Source organism: Haliotis asinina, chromosome 3 (genome assembly GCF_037392515.1).
Source record: "Haliotis asinina isolate JCU_RB_2024 chromosome 3, JCU_Hal_asi_v2, whole genome shotgun sequence".
Classification (NCBI taxonomy): Eukaryota; Metazoa; Mollusca; class Gastropoda; order Lepetellida; family Haliotidae; genus Haliotis; species Haliotis asinina.
Window position 1 is genome coordinate 12187934 of NC_090282.1, and position 24540 is coordinate 12212473.

General features: G+C 39.8%; 1 protein-coding gene across 2 annotated transcripts in view; it reads right to left on the reverse strand.

Moving 5' to 3' along the window:
- The window catches only part of LOC137277487 (uncharacterized), a 67135-nt gene that overhangs the window by 20172 nt on the left and 22423 nt on the right, over nucleotides 1-24540 (reverse strand). For both annotated transcript variants that reach the window (XM_067809226.1, XM_067809225.1), the window contains exons 3-15: nucleotides 14179-14244; nucleotides 11978-12063; nucleotides 11162-11229; nucleotides 9661-9845; nucleotides 9401-9436; nucleotides 8818-8931; nucleotides 8346-8414; nucleotides 7830-8069; nucleotides 6368-6499; nucleotides 4353-4592; nucleotides 2034-2189; nucleotides 916-1155; nucleotides 133-294 (exon numbers count right to left, since the gene is read on the reverse strand). In XM_067809226.1, coding sequence (XP_067665327.1) covers nucleotides 133-294; nucleotides 916-1155; nucleotides 2034-2189; nucleotides 4353-4592; nucleotides 6368-6499; nucleotides 7830-8069; nucleotides 8346-8414; nucleotides 8818-8931; nucleotides 9401-9436; nucleotides 9661-9845; nucleotides 11162-11229; nucleotides 11978-12063; nucleotides 14179-14244 — 1794 coding nt within the window. The remainder of the gene's footprint in view (nucleotides 1-132; nucleotides 295-915; nucleotides 1156-2033; nucleotides 2190-4352; nucleotides 4593-6367; nucleotides 6500-7829; nucleotides 8070-8345; nucleotides 8415-8817; nucleotides 8932-9400; nucleotides 9437-9660; nucleotides 9846-11161; nucleotides 11230-11977; nucleotides 12064-14178; nucleotides 14245-24540) is intronic.

Sequence of the window (24540 nt, forward strand, 5' to 3'; positions counted from 1 at the left end):
TTCCGATACGAAACGCTTTTTAACTAACAAAACAGTCTGTTGACTACTGATTATAATTCTATCATAGAATTGAGATTTCAGGGTTCGAGACCTTATCTATACAATATCATTATCTAAACATCGTCTCTTTACCAGGATGGACTGTCGTTGTTGTTGTGGTTGTCGAGGTGGTTGTTGCCGATGTGGTTGTTGTTGTAAGTAGTTCAGGTGGAGGCTTGAGGCAGTTAGTGTCGCTGAACATCTGACCTTCACAGTCGAACATGGACACCGACGTAGTACAGTCTCGCCGAATCGCTATCAGGAAAAGAATTATGTTGGAATAATATATGTTTCAGCGATGTATCATTTCCACCCGACCATTAATACTGGTTTAAAATACTCCAACATGGAGGCGCTTTTCTAAACGTTTATCTTTAAATACCTATAGTTATCAGAAAACCGTATGTATATTACTCAATAAAGTTAAGGATCGCCCACATATTGCATATTAAGTTTAGTGTCATATTAAGGCAAGGTTTAGATGTATTAATTCGAAATACTCTAGTGATTCTTAACTTCTTTTGAGAAGTATAAACATTTTAGATGATGCAACGTCATGACTCCCAAAAGATCCCACAACGAGGCTGTTCGTTTTACGGACGACTCGACGAAGTCGCTGTTTCGACGAGAACGAGGCTTACTTGTAAATTCAGCAATATACATGTTTCACTAGTGGTGAAACACACATGACTGAAAGATGCTGTTATAGATTAGCTGTCAAACTGTTTGCGTGTCACGTCTGAAGGGAACACTAAGTTCATCCTATTTCTGGGTGAAACATTCGTTGGAATACTGCTAACATGTGATCTTAGCTGGCAAAGGACTACTCTTATCTTTAAATGTACTTCTCGCTGATTTATACCGTATTTATGTTACCTTGACACACATTTCTACACGGCTGCAGCATCTGGCCGTCATCTCCACATTTTGGAAAAATTAAACCACAGACATAAAATTCTGTCAAGGGGGAGCACTCTGCTTGGACTATACTCTTCGGAAATTGGGCGAAATACCCCTTGGCAACATCTATTGTCCCTATTCTGAATACATTGGGCAGCAGCGTCCTGTTAAATCCGATCCTGTTACACAACTCTTCTTCAAACACGATGCATTTATCTGAAACAAAACAAAAACAAAAAAAACTAAAATAAAAAAACTAAAAATGAAACAAAACAAACACAACAACAACAAAAAACCCTCAAACAAATGGTTATATTTCCACTTTTAGATGGTATATCAACAAGCCAGATATGTATATATCATGCCTGTAATTAACTACAGGTAGGCTGTCAGCCGGTGTTCATTCATGCACCACAAATAATTACAAAATCGAATAATAAAATTAGTGAGTGACTAGTAACACGCACACTAAATAAGCACGATTATTACGAGTGTTGCACTCAGCAATATTCCAGCTATAAGGCGTCAAATAATAGTAAGAATAATACTAATACAAACTATAAGAAGCTTTCATATTTTTGCAATAATCTGGGGTGGTGGGGTAGCGTAAAGGTGAAAAATTCCGGTCGTCACACCGAAGACCCGGTTTGAATCCCCACATGGGTACAATGTGTGAAGCTAATGCGAGTTCCCCGCCATGATATTGTTGGAATATTGCTAAAAACAAAACAAAATCACGCTTGAAATAATTGTGCTTATTTGTATGCTTCTTACTAGTCGCGAAGTAGCGATGTGAGAACGCCGAACTTAACGCCAATAACCTTCCGCTCGTGTTGTGTGAGGCGTGCTGTGTTACATTAGGGGCCATATCTAGTTTCTCAATACTAATACTCCGACATCGGACATTTTGGTACATCAGACATTTTGTATATCGGGAGGTGCTTGATTTCGAAGGGTTATATAAATGAAACAATACCAAACATTTAATATATGATTCTGTTTCATACTGGTGGAAAATGAGTAATTAACTGTATCACCGTGTCACTGAGTAAGCCATCTTTAATTTTCTTTGTTCCAGATGAAGACGTTCTTACCTGGTGTTGTTGTAGTTGCGGCAGTAGTGGTCGTGGTAATAGTTGTAGTTGTACTTGGTGTTGGTGTTGTTGTTGGTGCAGCGATGCAGTTGTCGTATCTGTCATGGAAGTCACAACCAAACATCGTAACGGACGACCCACAAGTTGCAGCAAGCTCTACCAACAAGACAGGCAAGCAGAGTAAACAGCTATACAGTGCACATCTGTCAGTGTGTGTATGAGTGAGTGTGAGTGCATGCGCGCGCGTGCGTGTGTGCGTAAATATATTGAAGATATTTAGAAGTTAGAAAAATGATTGTGCAGGAAATGACAGATATATTCTTCATACCACACATTCAAACAATATTCTTCATATGTGATGCACATGTTCCTGTAGGTTAAACAAGTGTGGTGCACATGTACCCGCAAGTTATACAGCTAGGGTACACATGTACCCGTAGGTTACACAAGCGTAGTGCACATGTACCTGTAGGTTACACAAGCGTGTTACACGTGCACCCATAGGTTACACAAGTGCGGTAAACATGTACCCCCAGGGTACACAGGTGTGGTACATATATACCCGTATGTTACAAAAGCGTGACATACATGTACCCCCAGGGTACACAGGTGTGGTACACATGTAGTACTCACAGGTTACACAAGTGTGGTACACATATATCCATATGTTACACAAGTGTGATACACATATACCCGTAATTCACACAGGTATGGTACATATACACCCGTATGTAACACAGGTGTGGTAAACAGTGATTGAAATAATTTTTCAACTCAACCTGACAGCCGGGCTGGTGGCCCATACATATTGCCTGCCCATCTTGAAAGTTGCCTGCCCACCTGTTTAACTTACCTTTTTGCAATAACTTACAAAAATGATGCCATTTTGAAACAAGTACAAACGAGTAAGTAACCCTCTCTTTGATTTGTTGTTATTGAACCATGTGACTACAGATATCCGGTCATAGCGTAGCTTCCTACGCCAGCTAATTTTTGTGTCCTATTGCTATCTTCAGTGGCTGAAGAGTTGACCATGTATAATTAAGGAATGTACTCGTAGCTTTCATTCATCTTTCTTAAATCAAAATATGACATGACAATTAAAATGGAATGATCGTCCTGAGAGCGAACTGAAAGTAGGTCAACCTTAGAAATTTCAGCCAGACAATCAGGCTGATTGAGAGGATTTCCAGGCAGCCCGACTCAAAATTTACCGGCCACGGGCTGTCGGGCAGGCCGTTATTTCGATCACTGGTGGTAAACATGTACCCGTTGGTCACACAAGCGCGGTACGCATGTGCCCGTCGGTTACACTGGTGTGGCACATATATACCCGTATGTAACACAGGTGTGGTACACATGTACCTGTAGGTTACACAGGTGTGGTACACGTATACCCGTAGTTTATACTAGCGTGGTACACATATACCCGTAGGTTACACAAGCATGGTGCACATATGTCCGTACTACCGAACGCACAACGGTTTAGAATGAGTGAAAAACTGCTCAATACGGTGGTAAACCAAACTCCCTCACTTGTCCATGATTGAAATACTACGTTTACTATACAAGATATAAGAAATACAGTTAAAGTACCCTACTTACACATGGATACTGTCTAAAACTGTCACACAAAAAGTTAATGTCGCCATACGGTTTTAAATGGGTGTGATATATTTGTCTTTCTCCTTTCACATTCAAGTATTATTATTTAACTCAGAGAAAATATTGATCATGCCAGTTTTAAAATATTGCTGCTGTTGAATGATGGGCAGCATCAGACGTCCTCCCTCAACACTCTATCACACCTGACATTAACAAACATTCTCACACGAGATGTAACACCTTTCTTCCTTTGATAAAATTATAATTGAATTTTAGGAGAGGATAAAAAAACTCTTTATAAATGATACATGTTATTAGTCAATTCAAACTATTCGTATTTAAGATATTCAGAAGTAATTTTGAAATTGACTGCAGTTTCGAAACTGTAACGCGAAGTATATATTTCAAACCGTACGTCGTCTAACTGTATTTAACGTCGGAAATAATTCATTTGTTTAGCATTTAGTCCTAGAAAAATACATATCAACAAGATCATGAAAATCAATGAAATCCAGAAGCTTGATTATTTCTAAATAATCTAGACTTGCACAATTATTTTAGAGTTCAGTGGACTCCTAGTAAAATATATTCTCTTGAAGAAAGACCATGGTATATAATCATATGGCAGGTTACAAAGAGTTTGTTTGTAGACATCAGCATTCTATATGATAGATATAATACAATAAAAGCACAATGTATTTCTGTCTCCCATACCTTCACATACAGACTTGCAAGGATATAACGGTTCTCCATCCTCGCTGCACTCGGGGAAGTATAATCCACAGAGATAGAAAGTCACAAGGTGGGAACAATTGGAGCTCACGATTGTTTCCGGAAGCATGTTGAACCCGTTCACAGCATCCCCCATAGAACTATGAAGCATGATATTTGGAAGAAAAATCCTGTTGTAGCCAACATTTCTGCAAGTGTCCAACGTCAAAGCTGTACAAGAGTCTGCAAAAGTCGTGATGGAGTTATCATGAACACCTAGTACAAGCTTCATGAAGTTCATTATCTGGACAAAGGGCAGCAGGTTGGCCATTGCGCTACTTGAAATCCTAAGGTGAGTCGTTGAGAATGACATGACGATCTTACAGATGATGTTAAATACCTCCGTCTTAGGGTTTGTCAGTAATTTTAGAAATCCTGTTGCTGTTTTAACAAAGCTTTAACTGCAGTTTATGACGTTCAAGGACAGGAGTGGTCCTCATACAGCATCGAGGCATTAATCATACCCCATTAACAGAGCAGAGTCCAGTCACTTCGAAAGTTAAACGTTTACTTTAGAAACCAAGACGACACAAATATTTACAAACATCAAGAGTGTATATAAATTCGGTCAGGTGGTAAATAGTTGTTGTCGGCCTTGTCCTTATTAATATCATATTTATATTGATGCAGAGTAAACACTCCTGTCTGCAGCGAGAGCTCGTCTTCCGGCCGCGAACAATAGGCGCACCACGTCGGCCATCAAACGGTAACCTTTGATCCTTCCTCGGGTAATATATGCAGTTTGCGGAAGTCACTGTCTTATATGGAAAGATTGATCATGGTTCATTGGACATAAGGTATTTTCGAGTCCAAGCTATTCTATACAGTGTGGTTTCTGCCCCGTCGCGCCTAAAATTCCAATCTAGATGACACGCGTGTTTGAAATTTTTTAACAAGGGCGTTTCACATGTTGAGCTACATTTCTATAATCATGTATAAAACACCTACAGTTTTACGTGTATGGACCATCTAGGTTATCATTCTCATGACTTTTACTCCAGTTTTACTTAATGTTTCAGTATGAAGGAAAGCGTTACGAACTTGATACAGATTGTCTCATGGTGTAAGGTAGCATTCACCAAACCAAACGTGTAGTGTTTTGCAAAGCATGCATTTCAGTGTAAGACAATACTAATTATTAATTAACATATATCTAATATCTGATCTTCTTTCTTGGAAGAAGATGGACTAATATTTCAAATGGACAGGTGACATACTCGTTCAGTTACCTTCTGAAGTACAAGGTGCAATAATGTCATTTAGGCCAACTTGTCTAAATGAACAAGCACGTTACATAGTGTGCATATATATTCCTGTTAATGCCAATAGACATTCATTCAACACATACATGTACAGGATTTATGGAGTTTTACATAGGAACAAGTGTTTCACCAAAGATTATTTTCGAATACGGAGATCTCATATCACTAACTTTCAAAAATGTACCCTTGTTGACTTGCTCTTTGCTCGTTGTAAAAATAATAATTTTAACGCTGATTTTGATAATTCGTATGTATGCAAGAAGCAAAGACCTTTCACGTATAAGAAACCACACTAGCTACTTAAGTTCGTAGGTCAATGTTTCTAGCATTATTACAAACTATACAGCAAGTTTAAATTCTGACGTCCTGTACAGCAAGTTGCATGAACTTTGTACAAAGGTCTCAGTCTTTGTTTAGTTTCGAGCAAATGTGTTGAAGTTGACACATGAAACAGTGGTATGTAATTAATAATGCATAACGTATATGCAACATGTAACAATGGAAAAGGAATACATTTTATCTTAATTTACAAAAAAAAACACTAATAAAACGACATCAAAATAACAACTTCAGGTATCACCAAAGTGTTACTAACTATCAACAAATTCTTTCCTTCTTTTAGCACGTGAGGGAGAAACACATGTCCATTTGGCTGACCATAAATCATTGTGAGATACTGTAGTGGTTACAGCTTACCAGGTCGAGTGGTGGTGACAGGTGCTGCCGTCGTTGTGAGCGAGGACGGTGGTGACAGACATGGATTACTGGTGTTGAAGAAGCTGCAGTTAATGCGAAGGGTGTTTTCCTCGATGCAATTTCGGTTGACAGCTGAAAGAAGAGTCATCAGGTGTAATAGTTAGTTGGGTAAATAGATATTCAAAAGTATGAAAAGCCCGTTTATCACTAACGCTACCCCTTTCGCTCTACATATAAATAAATAAATAAATAAATAAATAAATAAATAAATAAATAAATAAATAAATAAATAAATAAATAAATATACCAACAAACGAACAACGTATTTGAAACCCGGGTGTTATGAATATGAAGTGAACTACGTCACTTAACGAAACAATGTTAATTTACACATACCTATATAACAGCATAATACTTAATGTTTAGGTTTGATGGGGGTAACATAAAATTCGTCAGTAAACTATATAACTGTCTTACATACTTATGCAAAAGCGTAATGCCAAAAACAATAAAATATATTAGTCCTTTTTTTCACATGTAAAATAAGGCATTTCCGCCGATTGCTGATCCTTTTTAACAAGACAATATAAATGTCAGATATCATGGAATATCCTGTACAGATGACACATTGAGTGACCAGATGACTATAGATAGTATTGATATACAACCACTATAGGTGATATTGAATTCATTACGTAGGGTCCAGATGGGGGTAGACTAACCCTGTTTAGTACACGTTCATACTTAACACGTTAATGTAATCGCGCCAAAATTAGCAATAAATGACATATATAGCTACATCTACAAACAAACCAAAGTAGTCGGGCGTAACTGATGTTATGAAACGAAAGTAGAACCGTTTGCCTGCATGGTTCCATGAAGACAAACTGAAAATTCCCATTCCCACACAGACGATTTCGTATTTCCAAAGCTTTCCTTAGAATGCTTTGTTTTCACTCACACTCACAAGTCGAAACTAATGACTGTTTACAACTGACCAAATATAACTGACAACTAACATGTGATCTGTACCAACAGGGCCCTCATAACTGACAGATGACTTGTGACATTTGATAATCTTTTGCCATTTGAGATGAGGTGTTATAAAATGAGATAACTTATAGTAACGCGTTGGTAACACGAGGTGCTAACGTGTAATAACGTATGGTAACGTGCAGTAGTAACGTGTGATGACATGTAATAACGTGTAGTAAGGTGTGATGACGTGCAGTAACGTGTAATGTTGTGTATGAACGGGTAATAACGTTTAACAACGTGTAGTCACGCCGTACTAACGTGTGGTGACGTGAAGTGTAATAACGTGCAGTAACGAGTAATGACGTGCCGTCACGTTTAATAATGAGAAGTAACGTGTACTGACGTGTAATAACGTTTAACAACGTGTGGTAATGTGTAATAACGTGCAGTAACGTAAGAAAACGGTGATATCGTGACTACTCACCCTCACACACTTCAACACAAGGGTAGATGAATTGATGGTAAATGTTGCACTCAGGGAAGAAAAGTCCACAGAAGTAAAACAGAGTGAGAGGGGAGCACTCAGATTGCAGGGTGTTGTTGACGATTTGGTAGAAATGAGAGATAGCCTGGTCTTCTGTATTGCTCCCCCACATGTTTGGCAAGTACGTGATGTTGTAACCGACACTGCGGCAGAGTTCGAAGGCAAGAGGGAAACACTGAGCTGGAAGAGGATGCAGATGACGTTTTATTCCTCAAACGGAAAAATGGCTTCTGACAGACGGCCAGACATCAGCCCGGATTAACAAATGTCCGGATTTAACAATAACAAATGAATTGTCAGTACTCTTTGTTGAAGTAAGTGTAACCAGGAACTGGAAAATGACTTTCCAGATTTTATTAAACGTTTCTGCCAAACGTGATTTAAAATTAACTGTTTCAATTTTGTACCTAGTAAAATCAGTATAATTTTATAAATCAACAAAAGGATAAAACTTACTTGGCGGCAACGGCACAGTAGTAGTAGTACTTTTTAATGTTGTCGTCGTTTGTGTTGTAACTGCTGAAGCTACAGAGAAATACAAGGTCTCGTTATATGTCATGAAAGAAGAGATACACTGTCAATAATGGCTATGCCTGTAGTCGGAAATACTAATAGGCATCGTAATAGGCATGACAAAAAGGCACAAAGACAAAACCAAAACCCCCCCAAAATAATGGAATCTGGACCAGACACTTCAATGATCAACATTATGAACATCGTCTTATGTAATTCGGATACAATATACACTGGTCCCATATAGTTTCACTCATTCCTACCATACTGTTGTTATGGGGTAGGAACAAAGTTCCTCGGTTCTTTCCCCTGGACAAGCGGTGACAACACATACAGACACACACAGACAGACGCACACAGAGACAGACATACACACAGACACACTCTCCTTCACCTAGGGAACACGTATACTCACATGGATACGCTGTTGTGGATGGAGTTGATGTTGACGGTGCCGCTGATGATGATGATGATGATGTTGATGTTGATGCTGATATTGATGAGGATGTCGTATCTGATGTTGATGAAGCTGATGGAAACAATAAAATACCGACTAACAAAATGATCGAAATGAAGCTTGGAGGTATTCGTTTCATCTTGGAATGAGATATTTTGCTTTACGCTCCCAAAGGGTAATACATACATTGAAATTGTATTGAAAATCACACGGCCAAGGCTTATCTATGACTTAAAACCACAGGGGCAGTAGTAATACTGGGTTATTGGCAATAATGAATGCAGTAACCATTATATATCTAGGGACGACAGTGACCATAGAATCAGAGAGAACAACAACAATCATTGTACTCTTGAGAACAACAAGCACGATTGTACTCTCCGAACCATAGTACTCATTGTACTCTTGCGGCAACAACAGCCATTGTTCTCTCTGGAACTAAAGTTAGCACTGTACATCTGAGAAATTTAGATACAGAAATTCCTTCAATTTTAGACATTGTCAATGTGAAATGCATCAAAATTAATAAACGCTGGCTTACCTGTCGTGGATGATAATGAAGAAGTTGGAATGTGTTCTGCATAATGTGAAAAAAAAAATTAAGCAATTATATATATTACTCTGGATAATTTATTGCGGGGGCAAGGCTTTACACTTCGGAATGTAGAAGCGCATATTACTCGTCCTGACCTATCATAACTTAAGTGCAAACTCTAATAACTTCATATCACTCATAAATACGTTCTTACAAAATTTAAATTACAGAAACGGTAAATGTGATTAAGCATTTGCGGTTCTCACCAATAATTTCTATAGTTTTTGAATCTATTCCCAGGGAACTGTGCTTGCTGGCAACGGAGTCCCTGAGCTGGTTCTCGATGAAGTACCCGTGCCGGTCGGTCACCCCCGGGCTAGGGGTAGGCACCTCGAAGTCCAGTAGCCCGGATGTGAAAAACAGAGTGAATGCTAACTTGCTAGTTTCTTCACTGCAAATTAGAGGTAGATTTGTTGTAAAGGTCCTGTGTCGATGTATATGACGCTCGTGTAAGATCCTCAAAATAAATATTCTATATTCGCCAGTTGCTATTATCTTTCATTACAAATAGATCATACAATTGATAATAGTAAGCAGGTGCATTAACTTGGTTTACTTATGATGCGATCAACAATACGTTATACATGAGATATAGCTGTATGTGCTTGTAAAGTGTTTATACACTGAGATGCCTTGTTCCCCTTCAACATGGACCTCCGACCCGAGTCGACTTCTCTTTACCCCTTCACAACAAGTAACGTTTCAAGGTCTCTTGGTATTGTATGTATATATGCGAGGCCAGGAATCGAACTACCGATCCTCCGCTCTCCAACCAGTTGTTCTACTCTTGGGACCCCTCAGGAAAACCCGTGATACATATACAAGTATACAAACTGAGAGAGGCATATCTGGTACACACATTTAAGTTCTAATCAGTGAGTGAGTGAGTTTAGTTTTTCGCTTCATTCAGCAATATTCCAGCCTTATGGCTGTGGTCTGTAAATAATCGAGTCTGGATCAGATAATCCAGTGATCAACAGCATGACAATCGGTCATTGGGAACGGATGACATGTGTCAACCAAGTCTGAGAGCCGACCACCCGGCCAATATTCTAACCCGGATCTTCACAGGTAATGCTATTTAGAAATAGGAAACAACACTATTAAACAGAAATCCCTAAGAAGCATTTGCTCGACAGGAACGGAATTCATGGAGATTGTTTGTTTGTTTAAGAGAGTGAGAGAGTTTAGTTTTGCGTCGCACTCAGCAATATTCCAGCTATATGGCCGCGGTCTGTAAATAATCGAGCCTGGACCAGACAATCTAGTGATCAACAACATGAGCATCGATCTGCGCAATTGGGAACCGATGACATGTGTCAACCAAGTCAGCGAACCTGACCACCCGATCCCGTTAGTCGCCTCTTACGACAAGCATAGACGCCTTTTATGGCAAGCATGGGTTGCTGAAGGGGTATTCTACCCCGGGACCTTCACGGGTATGTTGGCTTAAGCCGCGGTCATTGATAATCCAGTCTTATAGCGGCGGTCTTCAAACAATCGAGGCTGCACCAGAGAATCCAGTGATGAAAATTGAGTATGAGCATCAGTCTTGGCAAATAGGATACGATGACATGTGTTTACCGAGTCAGCAAGTCTGACCACCCGATCCCGTCAGTCGCCTCTGATACATAAATTTTCTGACAACTACACTTAGTTATATACGTGTGTAAGTTTACCAACTAAGATTATCCAAGTTAAGCCTACCTATAACCCCGGACATTAGAGCCTGTGTATGATTCCTCTAAAGGAGTGTCTTCTATTATGATATCCATCTGAAATAACATCAAATTGAACATGATTCATATTGTAGCAAGCAATATAATTATCACATAGGGGTTTGAGTCCACATTTTGTTCTTTGAGCGAATCCGAAAACGTGGATTTGATACTGAACGTTTATCATGGACACTAGTGGACGACATTGTACTTGCCTGTGCGAACGGAAATCAGTAAAACATACGCACAATGCCATACCCCTATCATAGGCTGAGGATACAAACAAAAACCAAAAATTCAAACGAGGTATATTGTGCTGACATGCCTAAAAACAGTCGAACCTACGCTTTTTTGTTTGTTGTTTGACGCCGTATTCAGCGATATTACACTTACATGCAGCTGTGTAAATAATCGAGGATGGACCGGACAATGTAGTGATTAACATCATGAGCATCAATCAATAGGGATGCGGTGACATGTATCACCTAAGTCAGCCTGACCACCAGATTCCGTTAGTCGTCTTTTACAACAAGCTTGTGAAACCGAAGGCTAGTTCTAACCCGAATCATCACGGGTCTCTGGATAGCGGGCCCTGGCACGTTTGATCACCATTAATCACCGACAGCCACATACTTGAATCAACAGCAAACTTAACAATAGCACTATGAGAACAACTGTTTGTTGGTATGGAGATATTGCGTCACAACAACTGACGGAGCAACAAAAACTAGCACGATTATTACATGGATATTAATGAACACTAAGTACACAAATGTTACACTTGTTACATCGGATATATGCTCACCTCACTTGAAAAGTTTGTGTTTAACTCTTTCTCCGTACCCTTCCATCCGTGCTGTAATGTTAAACTGCCATCGTATGATATATGTGCTGAAAAAATAAATAATCAAAAACAACATCTTCAGAACTCCTACATGAAGAAATATATTTGAAGAGTTGATTGACATAACATTAGTCACAATCAGATAAACCTCACTCTCCCTTCTAAAAATATTTTATGCTCAATTTCTTCATCAGTGCTCTCTAAGCAAATTAAAAATCTATTCATGTACACATTTTACCTTGAAATCTGTTCTATTTACAAAGTAGCGAGGATTACATTGCAATAACACGAAAGAAATGATTATGTTATACTAAACTGTCTGATACCTGGTATTGTAAATAAAAATAACAAACACAGACATCTTCCTTTCATTTGAAATAGCTCTAACTGTACTGACAGGACATTTCAGGCGAAACATGGTAGTGATGTTTTTCCACGCATATTTCAAGGTCTATTTCCCTTTAAAGGCAGTCTCTACTACAAATTTGCCGCGTTAATACATGAGCCACGTGTTCATAGTAAAGGATATATGCCCTTTACACGTCAACATCAAATCTCAAATGTATTACTACCGCTCCGCGCGCAGTAATTGTCTACAGTGCTGAGACACAACATTGTCTGGCAGAGATGAAGGTCAGTCTTCAAAGGTCAAACGCGCCGTACCATTAGTCGTCGTGATTCACCTTTGAAATATCGTTAGCACGTTGTCTATCTGACTCCCCATGCAGGAAGTGAGGTGTTTCACACATACGCGCGTTACACCCCCTCTAACCGACACATATGCCATTACTGTCGTTAATTGACGACCCCTTCCATGCTCTTTAACCTCTGCGGGCCATGATCGTACTGGATAGACGTGGATTTACTCACACATACACAATGGGCGCGAACATCAGGAAATAGAAGACGGTCAGTGATATACAAGTGAATCATACTTAAGGGTGGTGTGTGTATGTTGAGGGGGTGGGCACGTTGAAGAGGTGGATATACTGTAGCCTGTACTGAATGCTGGGCCCAAGGATGTATGGTAATTCCATCCCTCAAAGAGGCAACTCTAGATAAGCGAACAAGAGGGCAGTTGGGCTCTTTTCACTATTCTATTTAGAAATTATCATTTAAACTATTTATGTTTACCCCAGAGACTTTGTACGCATAGACACAAATAATTCCATCTGAATTGAAAAGCAGCCTCACTGAGATGGGAGCTTCAGAATTTGTAGTCTAATCATGAGCAAATCTAGACTTGTTTCATCCAGGGCATAAGTACCGCGGAATGGGGCGGTCGGAAGGACACACACTGCGGTTGAGGGACTGTGGGGCGGAAGGGTGGAGCTGCCTCCTCTGTGTCACTAAGTGGATTCCATAAATATTATCCAACTGTTTTGGGGGGAAATCCTAGTACCGATTACCAGCAACAGTGTCACAATGCCATCATACGTAATGCCACCAAGCGTAAGTTGGAAGTCTCAAGCCTTACTATTTCCTCATTACCGCTGTAATCTCACTCCCACCTCATCCACATTTTGATTGAGTTCGTGCAACTAAAGATACGGTGTTTTTGCAACATGAACATTTCCTTAATAGGAAACACACGACGTTACTTGGTAAATGTTATTACGTCACATAATAGATGAATGACGTCATATACTTACATGACCACCTTGTTAGAGTATAGTGATAAATCAAAGATAAAGCGGAACTGTTCTCGAAACTAGTACTGAAAGGGAATATGTTATGTATGCGCTGTTTGTGTCAGTGTGTGGTTCACGGCACAGGACGTTTCTAACCAGACTTTCACCACTTCTACCCACATTCCGTGCAGGCAGTGATACATTTGTTTCCGAGGGAGGAGCATGACGACCATTCATAGCATCATCTTTGATAATTTACACAATACCATGTGTGAATGTTATATACGCTGAAAGATTTCAGATCCAGGAGAATATTGTATTTGAGGTGAAGTCAGAATATGTCGTACATTTGAAATACAGAATTGGCTAGGACAAATTAAAACAAGAGGTAATCGAGGATGACACACACACACACACACACACACACACACACACACACACACAGAGAGAGAGAGAGAGAGAGAGAGAGAGAGAGAGAGTTACATAAATCTATATACACATATGTGTGTGTGCAGTATGGTGTTGTCGTACCTGGTGTTGTTAATGATGATGATGTGGACGGAGATGATGTAGTTGATGTTGATGAAGACGACGAATCTGGAAAGAAATTAAACAAAATTTAAACTGCTTGCATTGTAACTTACCAAATATAATACAAATTGGAAAAGTAATAAGAACACCACGTTTTAGGTGCCTGGGGCGCCGCTGTGATAATGGCAGCAAGTTAAACTGACAATATACAAATTTATCAAATGGAATACATGTTGTTCTGAATCATAAATAACGACAGGAGGTATTTATGCATTTTGGTAAAATAACATTCTACGACTTCTGTATAAAGAGCAGGAAAGGTGTTTTGTCTTGCAGTCCTTTCTTTATACGTGCATCGTGATGTGTTGTGTGAGTGGGTGAGTACTTGAGCGAGCAAGTATGGTTTTACACATTACACCCACCTGGAAAATAGAAATCGGGTCTTCGGCCTGAGGAACAAACGCTTTAACCACTAGACTACCCCAAGGCCCCGTGAGGTGAAGTGAAAATCATGACAAAAGACACAGGGATCTACCCATCTATACAAGGATTACAACATGTTCAGAACTGAGTAACCTATGTTGTCCTCACTCCATTGTCCGACCACATCATTGCTGATGTACACCACACGCAAACGCGGACTAAAGATTCTCTCCCATTTGGCCATAATAGGCTTTCCCGCAAACTAAACACTAAGACGATAAATCCGATCCAGTAACCAGAGGAAGACAGTTGTCCCGTCCATGAACCCAGGATACATCTGGACATGGCTTTGTCGGATTACCGACTGTTACTGAGTTGGATTCGTTAACTGACTGTTTGTGATCTACCGAAACCCTGCCACAATTCAAACCATAGACACGTCCGTCTTTTCAGGCTCGTGCTATCACATGTACATGTTTCCCGTTATCTGAAGCCGATTTGTGGTGTCCCCCGCCGTGATGTTGCTGGAATATTGCTAAATGCGGCGTCAAACAAAAGTCACTCACTCAAACGTTCCTGTCAAGTCACGCAGAGTGGAGTATGAATGTGTATGAACAGTATGAAGTGGAACTATTATGATTGATATTATCACCTTTGACCTACTTTTTTAAGATGAGGATTGGATAAATTTATCCTTACTTATCTTGTGTGACCATTGTTTATTGTTATTTGTTGTTTAACATGGCAATGTTTGATCTATATAACGGAAGTCTTCGAGTATTCCAATCTGGAATTTTGGATAATCTTAAGCACCGGCCTAATGAATAGGATACGGTGACTCTGTTATAAAACCTTGGTTTGCGTTGTCTAGATTCGATTATCTACAAACAGACGTAATACATCTATAATACTGCTTTATTCACTCCTCCTGGTTAGAACTGATCTTCAGTCACTCATACAAGTCATAAGAGATGACTAACGGGATCGGGTGGTCAGACATGCCGTGTCCCAACTGCGATCGATGCTCATGATATTGATCACTGGCTTGTTTGGTTCAGCTGGAATACCGCTGAGTGCGTCGTTAAACAACCAACTTAGTCACTCAGACAGTGACTCATCCACCCACCCACTCACTCACACACAAAAATTCCCTCACCCACTCAAGTATTACACCCACTCAGTCGGTTGGTTGCACGGGCCTGTATATTTAACCCTCCAAACAAATAATGTATGTTGGCATATAAAATATAAACTCACAAAAGCTGCATGCAAATACTTCTCCACCTCTAACTTTTTGTAACTGCAAACAATTAATCAGTTCGAGCAGCCTTTGTGCAAAGGATTCTCTCTGCGTTCCAAACATCATGAATGTTCAACGTACCTGTACATTTAAACCGGGAGTTCAGCAGGGTAGACAAAGGCAGATACATGGCTCACTGGTTTTATGGCATGCATTATGGCATTTAAATAAAATACTTTAATCATCAATAATTAAATTTTGTACCAATAACGCCGAGTCACGATCATATATAAAGGATCGCATTTTGTCAGCCATTCAATGTTTAGATTACTTTCAAAATCATGAGAAATAGCTCGGTTAGAATTTCTATTGAATCAGACTCTCATGTGATTCAGACGATTCATGCAACATAGAATTCTACCGAGTGCCAGATAATAAAACCTAAATAATTTTAACGAACACGGATTCTTTCTTTTATAAATTCTCAGGTAACTGAACACTGCTGGCGATAACGATTGCCTAAATGTTGATTTTTATCACTTATATTTGCAAGAAGAGGCGTATATGTTTTGACAAAGTTCCCAAAACATTACGCCTGGAGTACAAATAATCCTATAAAGTGCATCCGACTGTGAGGACACCACGCTGATACATAATGGTGTAATATCACTATAAACGACCTGAGAATATTTGGAGAATACTTTCAGTTTCACCGGAATGTGTTTGCAAAGGGTGAAATATGTCAAGGATGAAATGATCCGTCGCCTCAAGCTACTCCCCGACCAGGTATAAACCCGTCGCTATAATGGGGCTATTGGGAGATTTAGGAGAACCGGATACACTCTGATAACTTGGAACATAGTGAAAGTAGACATCATTAATGTAGTGAAACTTTATCGGATCATGATGTACCTCGAGAATTACGCTATCAGGACCCAACACGCCAACGATCAGCGTTGTCTGGTTTAATGCAGTCTAGATCGGACAACTAACCATCAGCGTTGTCTGGTGTAATGCAGTTTAGACTGGACAACCAACAATCAACGCTGTCGGGTTTAATGCAGTTTAGACTGGACAACCAACGATCAGCGCTGTCGGGTTTAATGCAGTCTATATCAGACAACCAATGATCAGCGTTGTCGGGTTTAAAGCAGTCTAGACCAGACAACCAACGATCAGAGCCAGAGCTGTCGGGTGTGAAGCAATCATAGTATCTGGAATAATGCTGTCTAGACCAGACAACCAACGAATATTGTGTCTAGAATAGTGTTGTCTAGACCATACAACCAACGATCAGTGCTGCTTGGTGTTAAACAGTCTAGACCAGATAACCAAGGATCAGCGCTGTCGAGAATAATGCACCCTTTCTGATGAATGTTGAATCTACTGAAAGACTGTTACCTTCCTTCAAACACACCTTGACAAGGCGTTGAATAACATCTACGAACATGAATGACACTGGGTTGATAAGCAAATTGCAAACAAGTCACAAACATGGGTATCAAGTTATTAAGTTATTATTGTTTTGCTTTTAATAACTCGCACCAAGTACCCTAACCCAGCTACCCCACGCAACGACAGGACATAAACTACTGTGGCAGGACTAAATCGGACTGGTGAGTCCCCTGTGGTTTTACTGCAAAATATTTGATCATGGATCAACACAAGGCCTCCCACTTCTTCCGGCTCGGTTTTTCACATTGTTATGTACCCTCCAGCCTCTAGGAACCAGTGAACAGGTGCATGAGCACAATGGACAGGAAATATCTCATCGGGTACCTCATTGTTACATAGTCGTGTTTTTTTTATGCCACTGTTGTCTTGATAGTAGGTGGAACAGAACAGGTTATATAAACAGGGTTGGTTAGGTAATTGTATTTACCAATAACAGTTTACAGGAATTTCCTTTCGTGTTCACCGATGGTAATAATAGCCTTATTTTTATCGTCCGGAAACCATTGAACACTTAACAAGCGATATTGTGAGGGATTATTTGTAAATACTACTTAACCATTTTCACACGTTTATTAACAAAGCATGTTGTGTACTGTAGGAAGTGTGGTGTAGGCGTCACTTTCAGATGGACATTAGTACAGAAAGTTCATCAGACTATCAGTGGTAATATCTTGATGTCATCATTTGTTTCAAGGAGTAGGTGACACCGGCCCAAATGAGATTCTCAACGTGAATCCTTAATAAAATCTGATCTGGAAATGCGAGGAATTACACACGAGTGGTACAATGAGTGAGTGAGGGATGGGGTGTGGTGTGTGATGTGTGATGTAAGTGTGTGATGTGTGTGTGTGATATGTGTGTGTGATATGTGTGTGTGTGATGTGTGTGTGTGTGTGATATGTGTGTGTGTGTGTGTGTGTGTGTGTGTGTGTGTGTGTGTGTGGTGGGTGACACCAGAAATGCTCTTCAAGCATGCAGGGAATCGAGCCTGGTCTGGTACATTAGGCTACCCCATCGCCCTCGAGGTGCCATGGCTTCAGCAAACAACATGTGAAGAGTCAATGTATCCCAAAGATTGTTGTCTACAATGCAATAATACCGCCCATGCGCGCTCACTTTAATCCACACAGGCATAATTATCCATCATGGTGTTTTAGACTACTGAAGTGTATTCAAACGTCCCTAACTACGTGTACAGTGTCACCAGCGTGCGATAAGTACCAACACGCTCTTCCCCTAGATCTGGAGGCACACGTGGCTGATGGCAATTTAGCTGCCCACCTGTGTAAGTCCACACACGTGTCCTGCGTCTTTATGCAGTAACCCGACGTGACAACAAAAGCTGTACCACGTACCAGCTCAAAAACAACGTGTTAACACCAGTTGATAATTTCCATGCAAGAGGTGGGCCTTTGGTTGTTAAGCTAGAAATAAAAAGCTCGTTAAAGGGTTATACTGAGAATACATTCCAAAGTTCTTTTTGTACAAGCTATAGATTCCACATGATACGGTAAGAAGGATGGGGGCAAAATGGCTTCAAAGTAATGTATTCAGATTGTCATACAGTACAACTAGTTACATATTTGTCATCAAAAGGGGTGACAGTCGTGTGGTTGCCATTTTGTGTGTCTCGGTGTTTCAGTGAATGAGTGAGTGTCTATATACCGCTTTTGAACAGTATTTTAGTTGTCAGAGAGCGACTGAATTAAATCTTAACGTAGCATCAGTATTGTTTTCAGTCAACAAACGGGTACGCATACAGGGCGTCTTAATATTGATCACACTCGTAACCTATTATAGTGCTGTCTATGTATGTAGAACCTGTGACACGTGACACATTGCGCAACACCTCAAGTGCTCCATTCGGAGGAGGTTCCAGACAGATACTGGGTCATTGCCCGAGGCTCGTAACCTCGTCAGTGAACTGCTTGAACTTAGACCAGTGCTGGTATCATCGACCTGGCTTTAATTAAATTTAGCACATTTATTATATGAATTCGAAACTCGACTTTACAACCGTAATACACGAGGTTCGCCATATGATGACTGATAATGTTTTTTTAAAAGACAAGGCAATTCAATAGTTAACCAGCAGCACCGATATACTCAAACAGGCTACGACGACCCGCATCAACCAAGTCAGCACTTTGACCCGATCATGACAGTCACTTCTTACGAAGTCTGGTCGTTGCATGTCAATTTTTTCACAACAGCGGTCCATCCATCATTCTTGATGGTTGGTAATTTGACATAAGATATAGACATGCATGGCAATTTTATTATAGCAGCGGCCTGCCCATTCATCCCCTTGATAGTGTGTGCAGCCTGTGGGCGCATGTTAATTTCATCGTAGATTTACACGCATGTCAATTTCATCGTAAACGTTGTCTTTCCATCTGTCGCAGTGCGGAAGTTCGGCCAGAGCTATAGACACGCATGTCAAGTTCATCTTGGTCTCCCGCATGAAGGCTTGGTGACGGGAGAAGTACCAAGACCTCCATGTTGAATTCTTTCATTTTTGCAGACAGGCATAATCCCAGTTTGGTAATAAAAACATCTCACCGTGAGATTCCAAGGTTGATGTTATTCAGTGCACTATTGAATTGATATTGTGGTTCATTCAAACGCAAATGCCTCAGACGTTTACGTCAGCCATATATTGGCACAGTACTGCAGTGAAGTACATGGTCTTTGAGAAATAGACACAACTGATTAAAATAGATCTGAAACTGTGTTTACTTGAATGCTTGCCAGTTCGCGACGAATGTGTTCATTGCACATGCCAGTCTTATAAGCCTAAAAAGAGTGAATTTTCAGGCGACGCAGATTAAAGATAACGTGACCATCACTGTTCTTGTCTACATTGACTACACGGACATAATTAGAATCATTATTATTAGCAACAGTTATTTTTGTAATTCATAACGTCAAAACGCTTCGTAAACTATTCTTCCAAAAACAAGATTCTCACAAACAGTATCGGTCATAATGCTCTACTGCTCCTTTTCCTGTTTATATATAAACATGCTCATATGAAGGTGTTTGTTGCAGAAAACTTTCCGCCATAGAGTAAAGTCATACCCTCTCCCTCCCCCGTCAAGCTATTTATGTCCCCACTAGCTGTTGTGCTTGTTGTTGCCGGTTCCAGGTGACTGGTCTTGAAATATAGTAGTGTATATCCCACACTGGAGCCCACTTGCTGCATACTTGCTCTGTGCAACCACTGCAGGGTCCACACCCTGAACCAACGTTATGACCTCCAAAAGGGGCATAATATCAGAATAAAATAAAGCCAAAGGTAGAAGACAAGGTAACTTCATTTGCCCTTCAATGTACATGACAACCTCCGAGAAAAGCCGACGCTAAGTAAGTTATTTATTTTTATTTTATTCATAATCTATTCCTTGACGCCTTGGATCAAATGGGAGCTGATCAACGGTGCATCACAAAGTCTACCCTGAGTATCCTAAGCAGCCTGTTAGGCGCTAGAAGGTTATAGTCACATGGTTTATCCCACCGGGTACCCATTTTCTGCTGAGCGAACACAGGTACTTTTGAACAAACTAGCTTGAGATGAGACCACATATATCACATTTGAGTATTTGGAAGTCAGACATAATGTCTATGCAAATAAGGAACTTCTGATGTCACGAACAAATTCGGTTGTTTGGTTTATCAACAGATGATGACATTTAGAATATGTGTCATGGTTGATGTTTACGAGAGTGTTTAGGAAAGTGTTTATAACCTGGAACAATTGGAGTTACAAATCACAGCAATAGTTTGTGTAGTAAGTTTACATTATTGTGTACGTGAAATCTCACACGTGACAAAATGGTTGAAAATTGTCACAAAACGTGACCTTGACGTTTTAACAAATGCTTGCATGTGATCGGGTCTATGTGCGTTCACAAAAGGTTAACACGTGTGGTTGACCTTGACCTAATTACAAAACGGGTATCCTGTCGATGGCGTTTGACATTTTTTGTAACGGGACATATCCTTCCATATAAATTGATCTAAATAACAAAGTGATTCCCTCGTAATGCCGCTTCCTGCGTGGAAGGGATGGGCCCTTTGAGTACTGAACCATCTGCACTTCAAGACTGCCAGTTTGGATTCATCATGCTTACATTACTAAGTATACCAGCACTAGATTTAAACTCAAGATAAATATAGTTGGAAGTCGCATTCGGTTGAAAACTGCCGTGAATGTTGGAATGTAGTCTTGGTCGAAACTGGAATTTCCTCAGTTTGGGAAACAGTTTTCCGGAATCTTTGTTTGAAATTATAACTTCACATTTTCTTGCTTCTACAGAACCACCTGTCAGTTTGCGCATGCCACAGTGCTATATCACTGGCACCGCCACCTGATGAAACAAACAAGTGCAAGGAGATTAGAAAGAAACTGAAAACAATCTATCTATTGTTTAACTTACAATGGCTCTGTTTTGATTGGTTCGGCTTAATGTATAGTGCCAGACAACGTGTCAAAATTATCCAGAAACTGACAACATTCAACAAAGAAGATACGCTGAAATAGTAAAGGTACTGCTCGCCGAAATAGGATTCTACAGCTCACCTTTTGTCATGACGATAGTAAAACTGTGTATGGAATAATTCTGTATACTGTCAAAGACTATACCGTTGATCATAACAGTTTAAAACAAATGGATGCGTATATTTATACAATAATCTTTAGTTTTAGTCATTGATTCCCATACATGGTTATCTGTAATACGCGAAGAAGAATGTTTTAATATTTGTATCTCACTGCACATGAAATGGGGATAGCCTTACGAGAAGGGCAGACGAATGAATATATAAATGTATATGAAACTACACTTAGAACTGCAGGACTGATAACGAGGATATTTGACTTTCCGGTGTGAATACCATGTGACATGTGACATACTCCATGACATAAATGAGCTTTACAGACCTTGCCATTGTATTGTGAAGCGGGTTTATGGCCGAGATGAATGGACAAGGAGATTGCGGTATGATGTGAACTACCATTAACCGTCGTTGAAGTGAGCTAATACGAATGGCAACTCGTAGAACGCTTAGCTGTGATAACATGAGTTGATACAAAAGGACACACACACACACACACACACACACACACACACACACACACACACACACACTCTCTCTCTCTCTCTCTCTCTCACACACACACACACACACACACACACTCTCACACACACACACATGCGTGCGCACGCACACATGTGTATAGATTATGTGTGCGCGTGTTTGTGTGACGGAAACGAATAGGTAAGACATAAAAGAACAAGTGTTCCTCTATTCTTGTCTTGAGTATATATTTGACATTTGCAACAAATTGTGAATAGAGCACATTATACAGAACAGAATTCGAACTTATCAATTTGTTTATATTTGAATTTTGTTTATATCGGACATGTTTCAGACCATTTTATTACCAGTTCACTATAAATTCTAAATGAACATGTGAAGAGTGACTTTAATCCTTAAAAACAATTACATAATTTTCTTAGATGACCACGCCCTGAAATGACGTCAGTATTCCATACCGAGATAGACTTGTACAACGATTTTGAGTGGCATTTAAACAACTACCGTAACAAAATGCGAACGCTATATTGCATCAGTCTCATGTTATGTTTTGTGAAATGGACTCTAGGTAAGGCCCCGTGGGAACATTCCGACAGTCACTATAAAACCAGGTAATTAAAACACAGATCCATCAGATGGTTATCCGAGCTTATCTCGTGTCTGACCTCTGACTGCGCGCATCAACAGATACGTAAACATTGCAAACTGTATTTGTTTTTCTTTGTTCTTTCTCTTCTCAAATTAAAAAATCCCAATCAAACAACCAACCAAGCAAAAAAAAAACCCCCGAACTTTGTACGAACTCCATAAAATTCTCATCACATATCTACATAAGTTTCTGTGAAAGATTGATAAAGTTACGCATTTTACCGTTTTGTTCACATCGAGTTATGATTCGAATGATGACGCTGTTGCTTGGAACAATGATGAGTGAATGAATATGGTCTTACGCTGCTTTTAGCAATCGTTATTCCAGCAATATCACGGCGGGGGACACCAGAAATGGGCGTCTCACAAAGTTACACATGTCGGGAATCAAACCCGGCTCGTCGGTGCGACGAGCGAACGCTGTTTAGAACATAAATGAAAGTATGTGTGGGGAGTAACCTAAAGTTTTGTTTGTCTTCTCTATTATCTGACTACTGGAACCACGCAAACATGTGCTTTAGTGCCATTTCTGGCAGAAACGTACATACCAAAAACGATTAAATGGTTTGGTTGTTTGCGAGAAATAGAGGCAATCGAACACATGACGACGGACTGGTCGGCCATTACTCAAGTTCAAAATCCAGTCCCTCGGGAATATCAAATATCTCAGTCCCTCGTAAATATCAACTTTCTCAGATATGAGGCTTTTTCGTAGTTCCCCGGATAATCGAACATATAGAGTTACCTATACAGTGAACTGGGTTTACAACGAACACACGAACTGTCAGATATAAAAAATGTGTGTAACTACGGTTAAAATGAACTAATGTTTCCCTAGAGATCGACATAACCGTTGTTTACCGCACTTTGAAACAATCGGAGTATCTACATCAGATTCTAATGTCTATAAAGATTCCGCATTTTGACAGTAAGGTCACAGTATATATCTCGTTCACGAACTTACGAACTCACAAATTTATTGAAAAATGGGGTTTGTATAACGTTTAAGTTTCAACAAGATTATATCATTATCATACGGGCTCTGGGTGGGTTTTCTTTTGTACTGGCGTTACATATTTATTGCAGCGTTGTGTTGAAAGTTTTGTTTACATACAGAGCAAGAGGCGACACTATTGGACGCCATCTCGAACTGAGGGACCGTTATCATTTTAGCAATGTCAAGGTCAAATTGTTTCAACTTGTTTTTATCACTGTATAATTATGGTGGTTTTTGAAACAGAGAGATTAAATCTTAATTCGATTATTTGTCTCCTCTTTCAATCTTAAACAATTAAACCAGAGCGAATCTTTCAGCGACAATCAGAGTATGTTAACAAGTCGTTCAGCTTTAGTTGAAAACTGTTTTGCAAACATTTCCCATTCATACTGAATGAGGACAAATTACTTCGTGAAATAGGAACATAAACTGTTGTTCAAAGTCAAAGTTCACAGTGTGTGTGTGTGTGTGTGTGTGTGTATGTGTGTGTATGTATGCG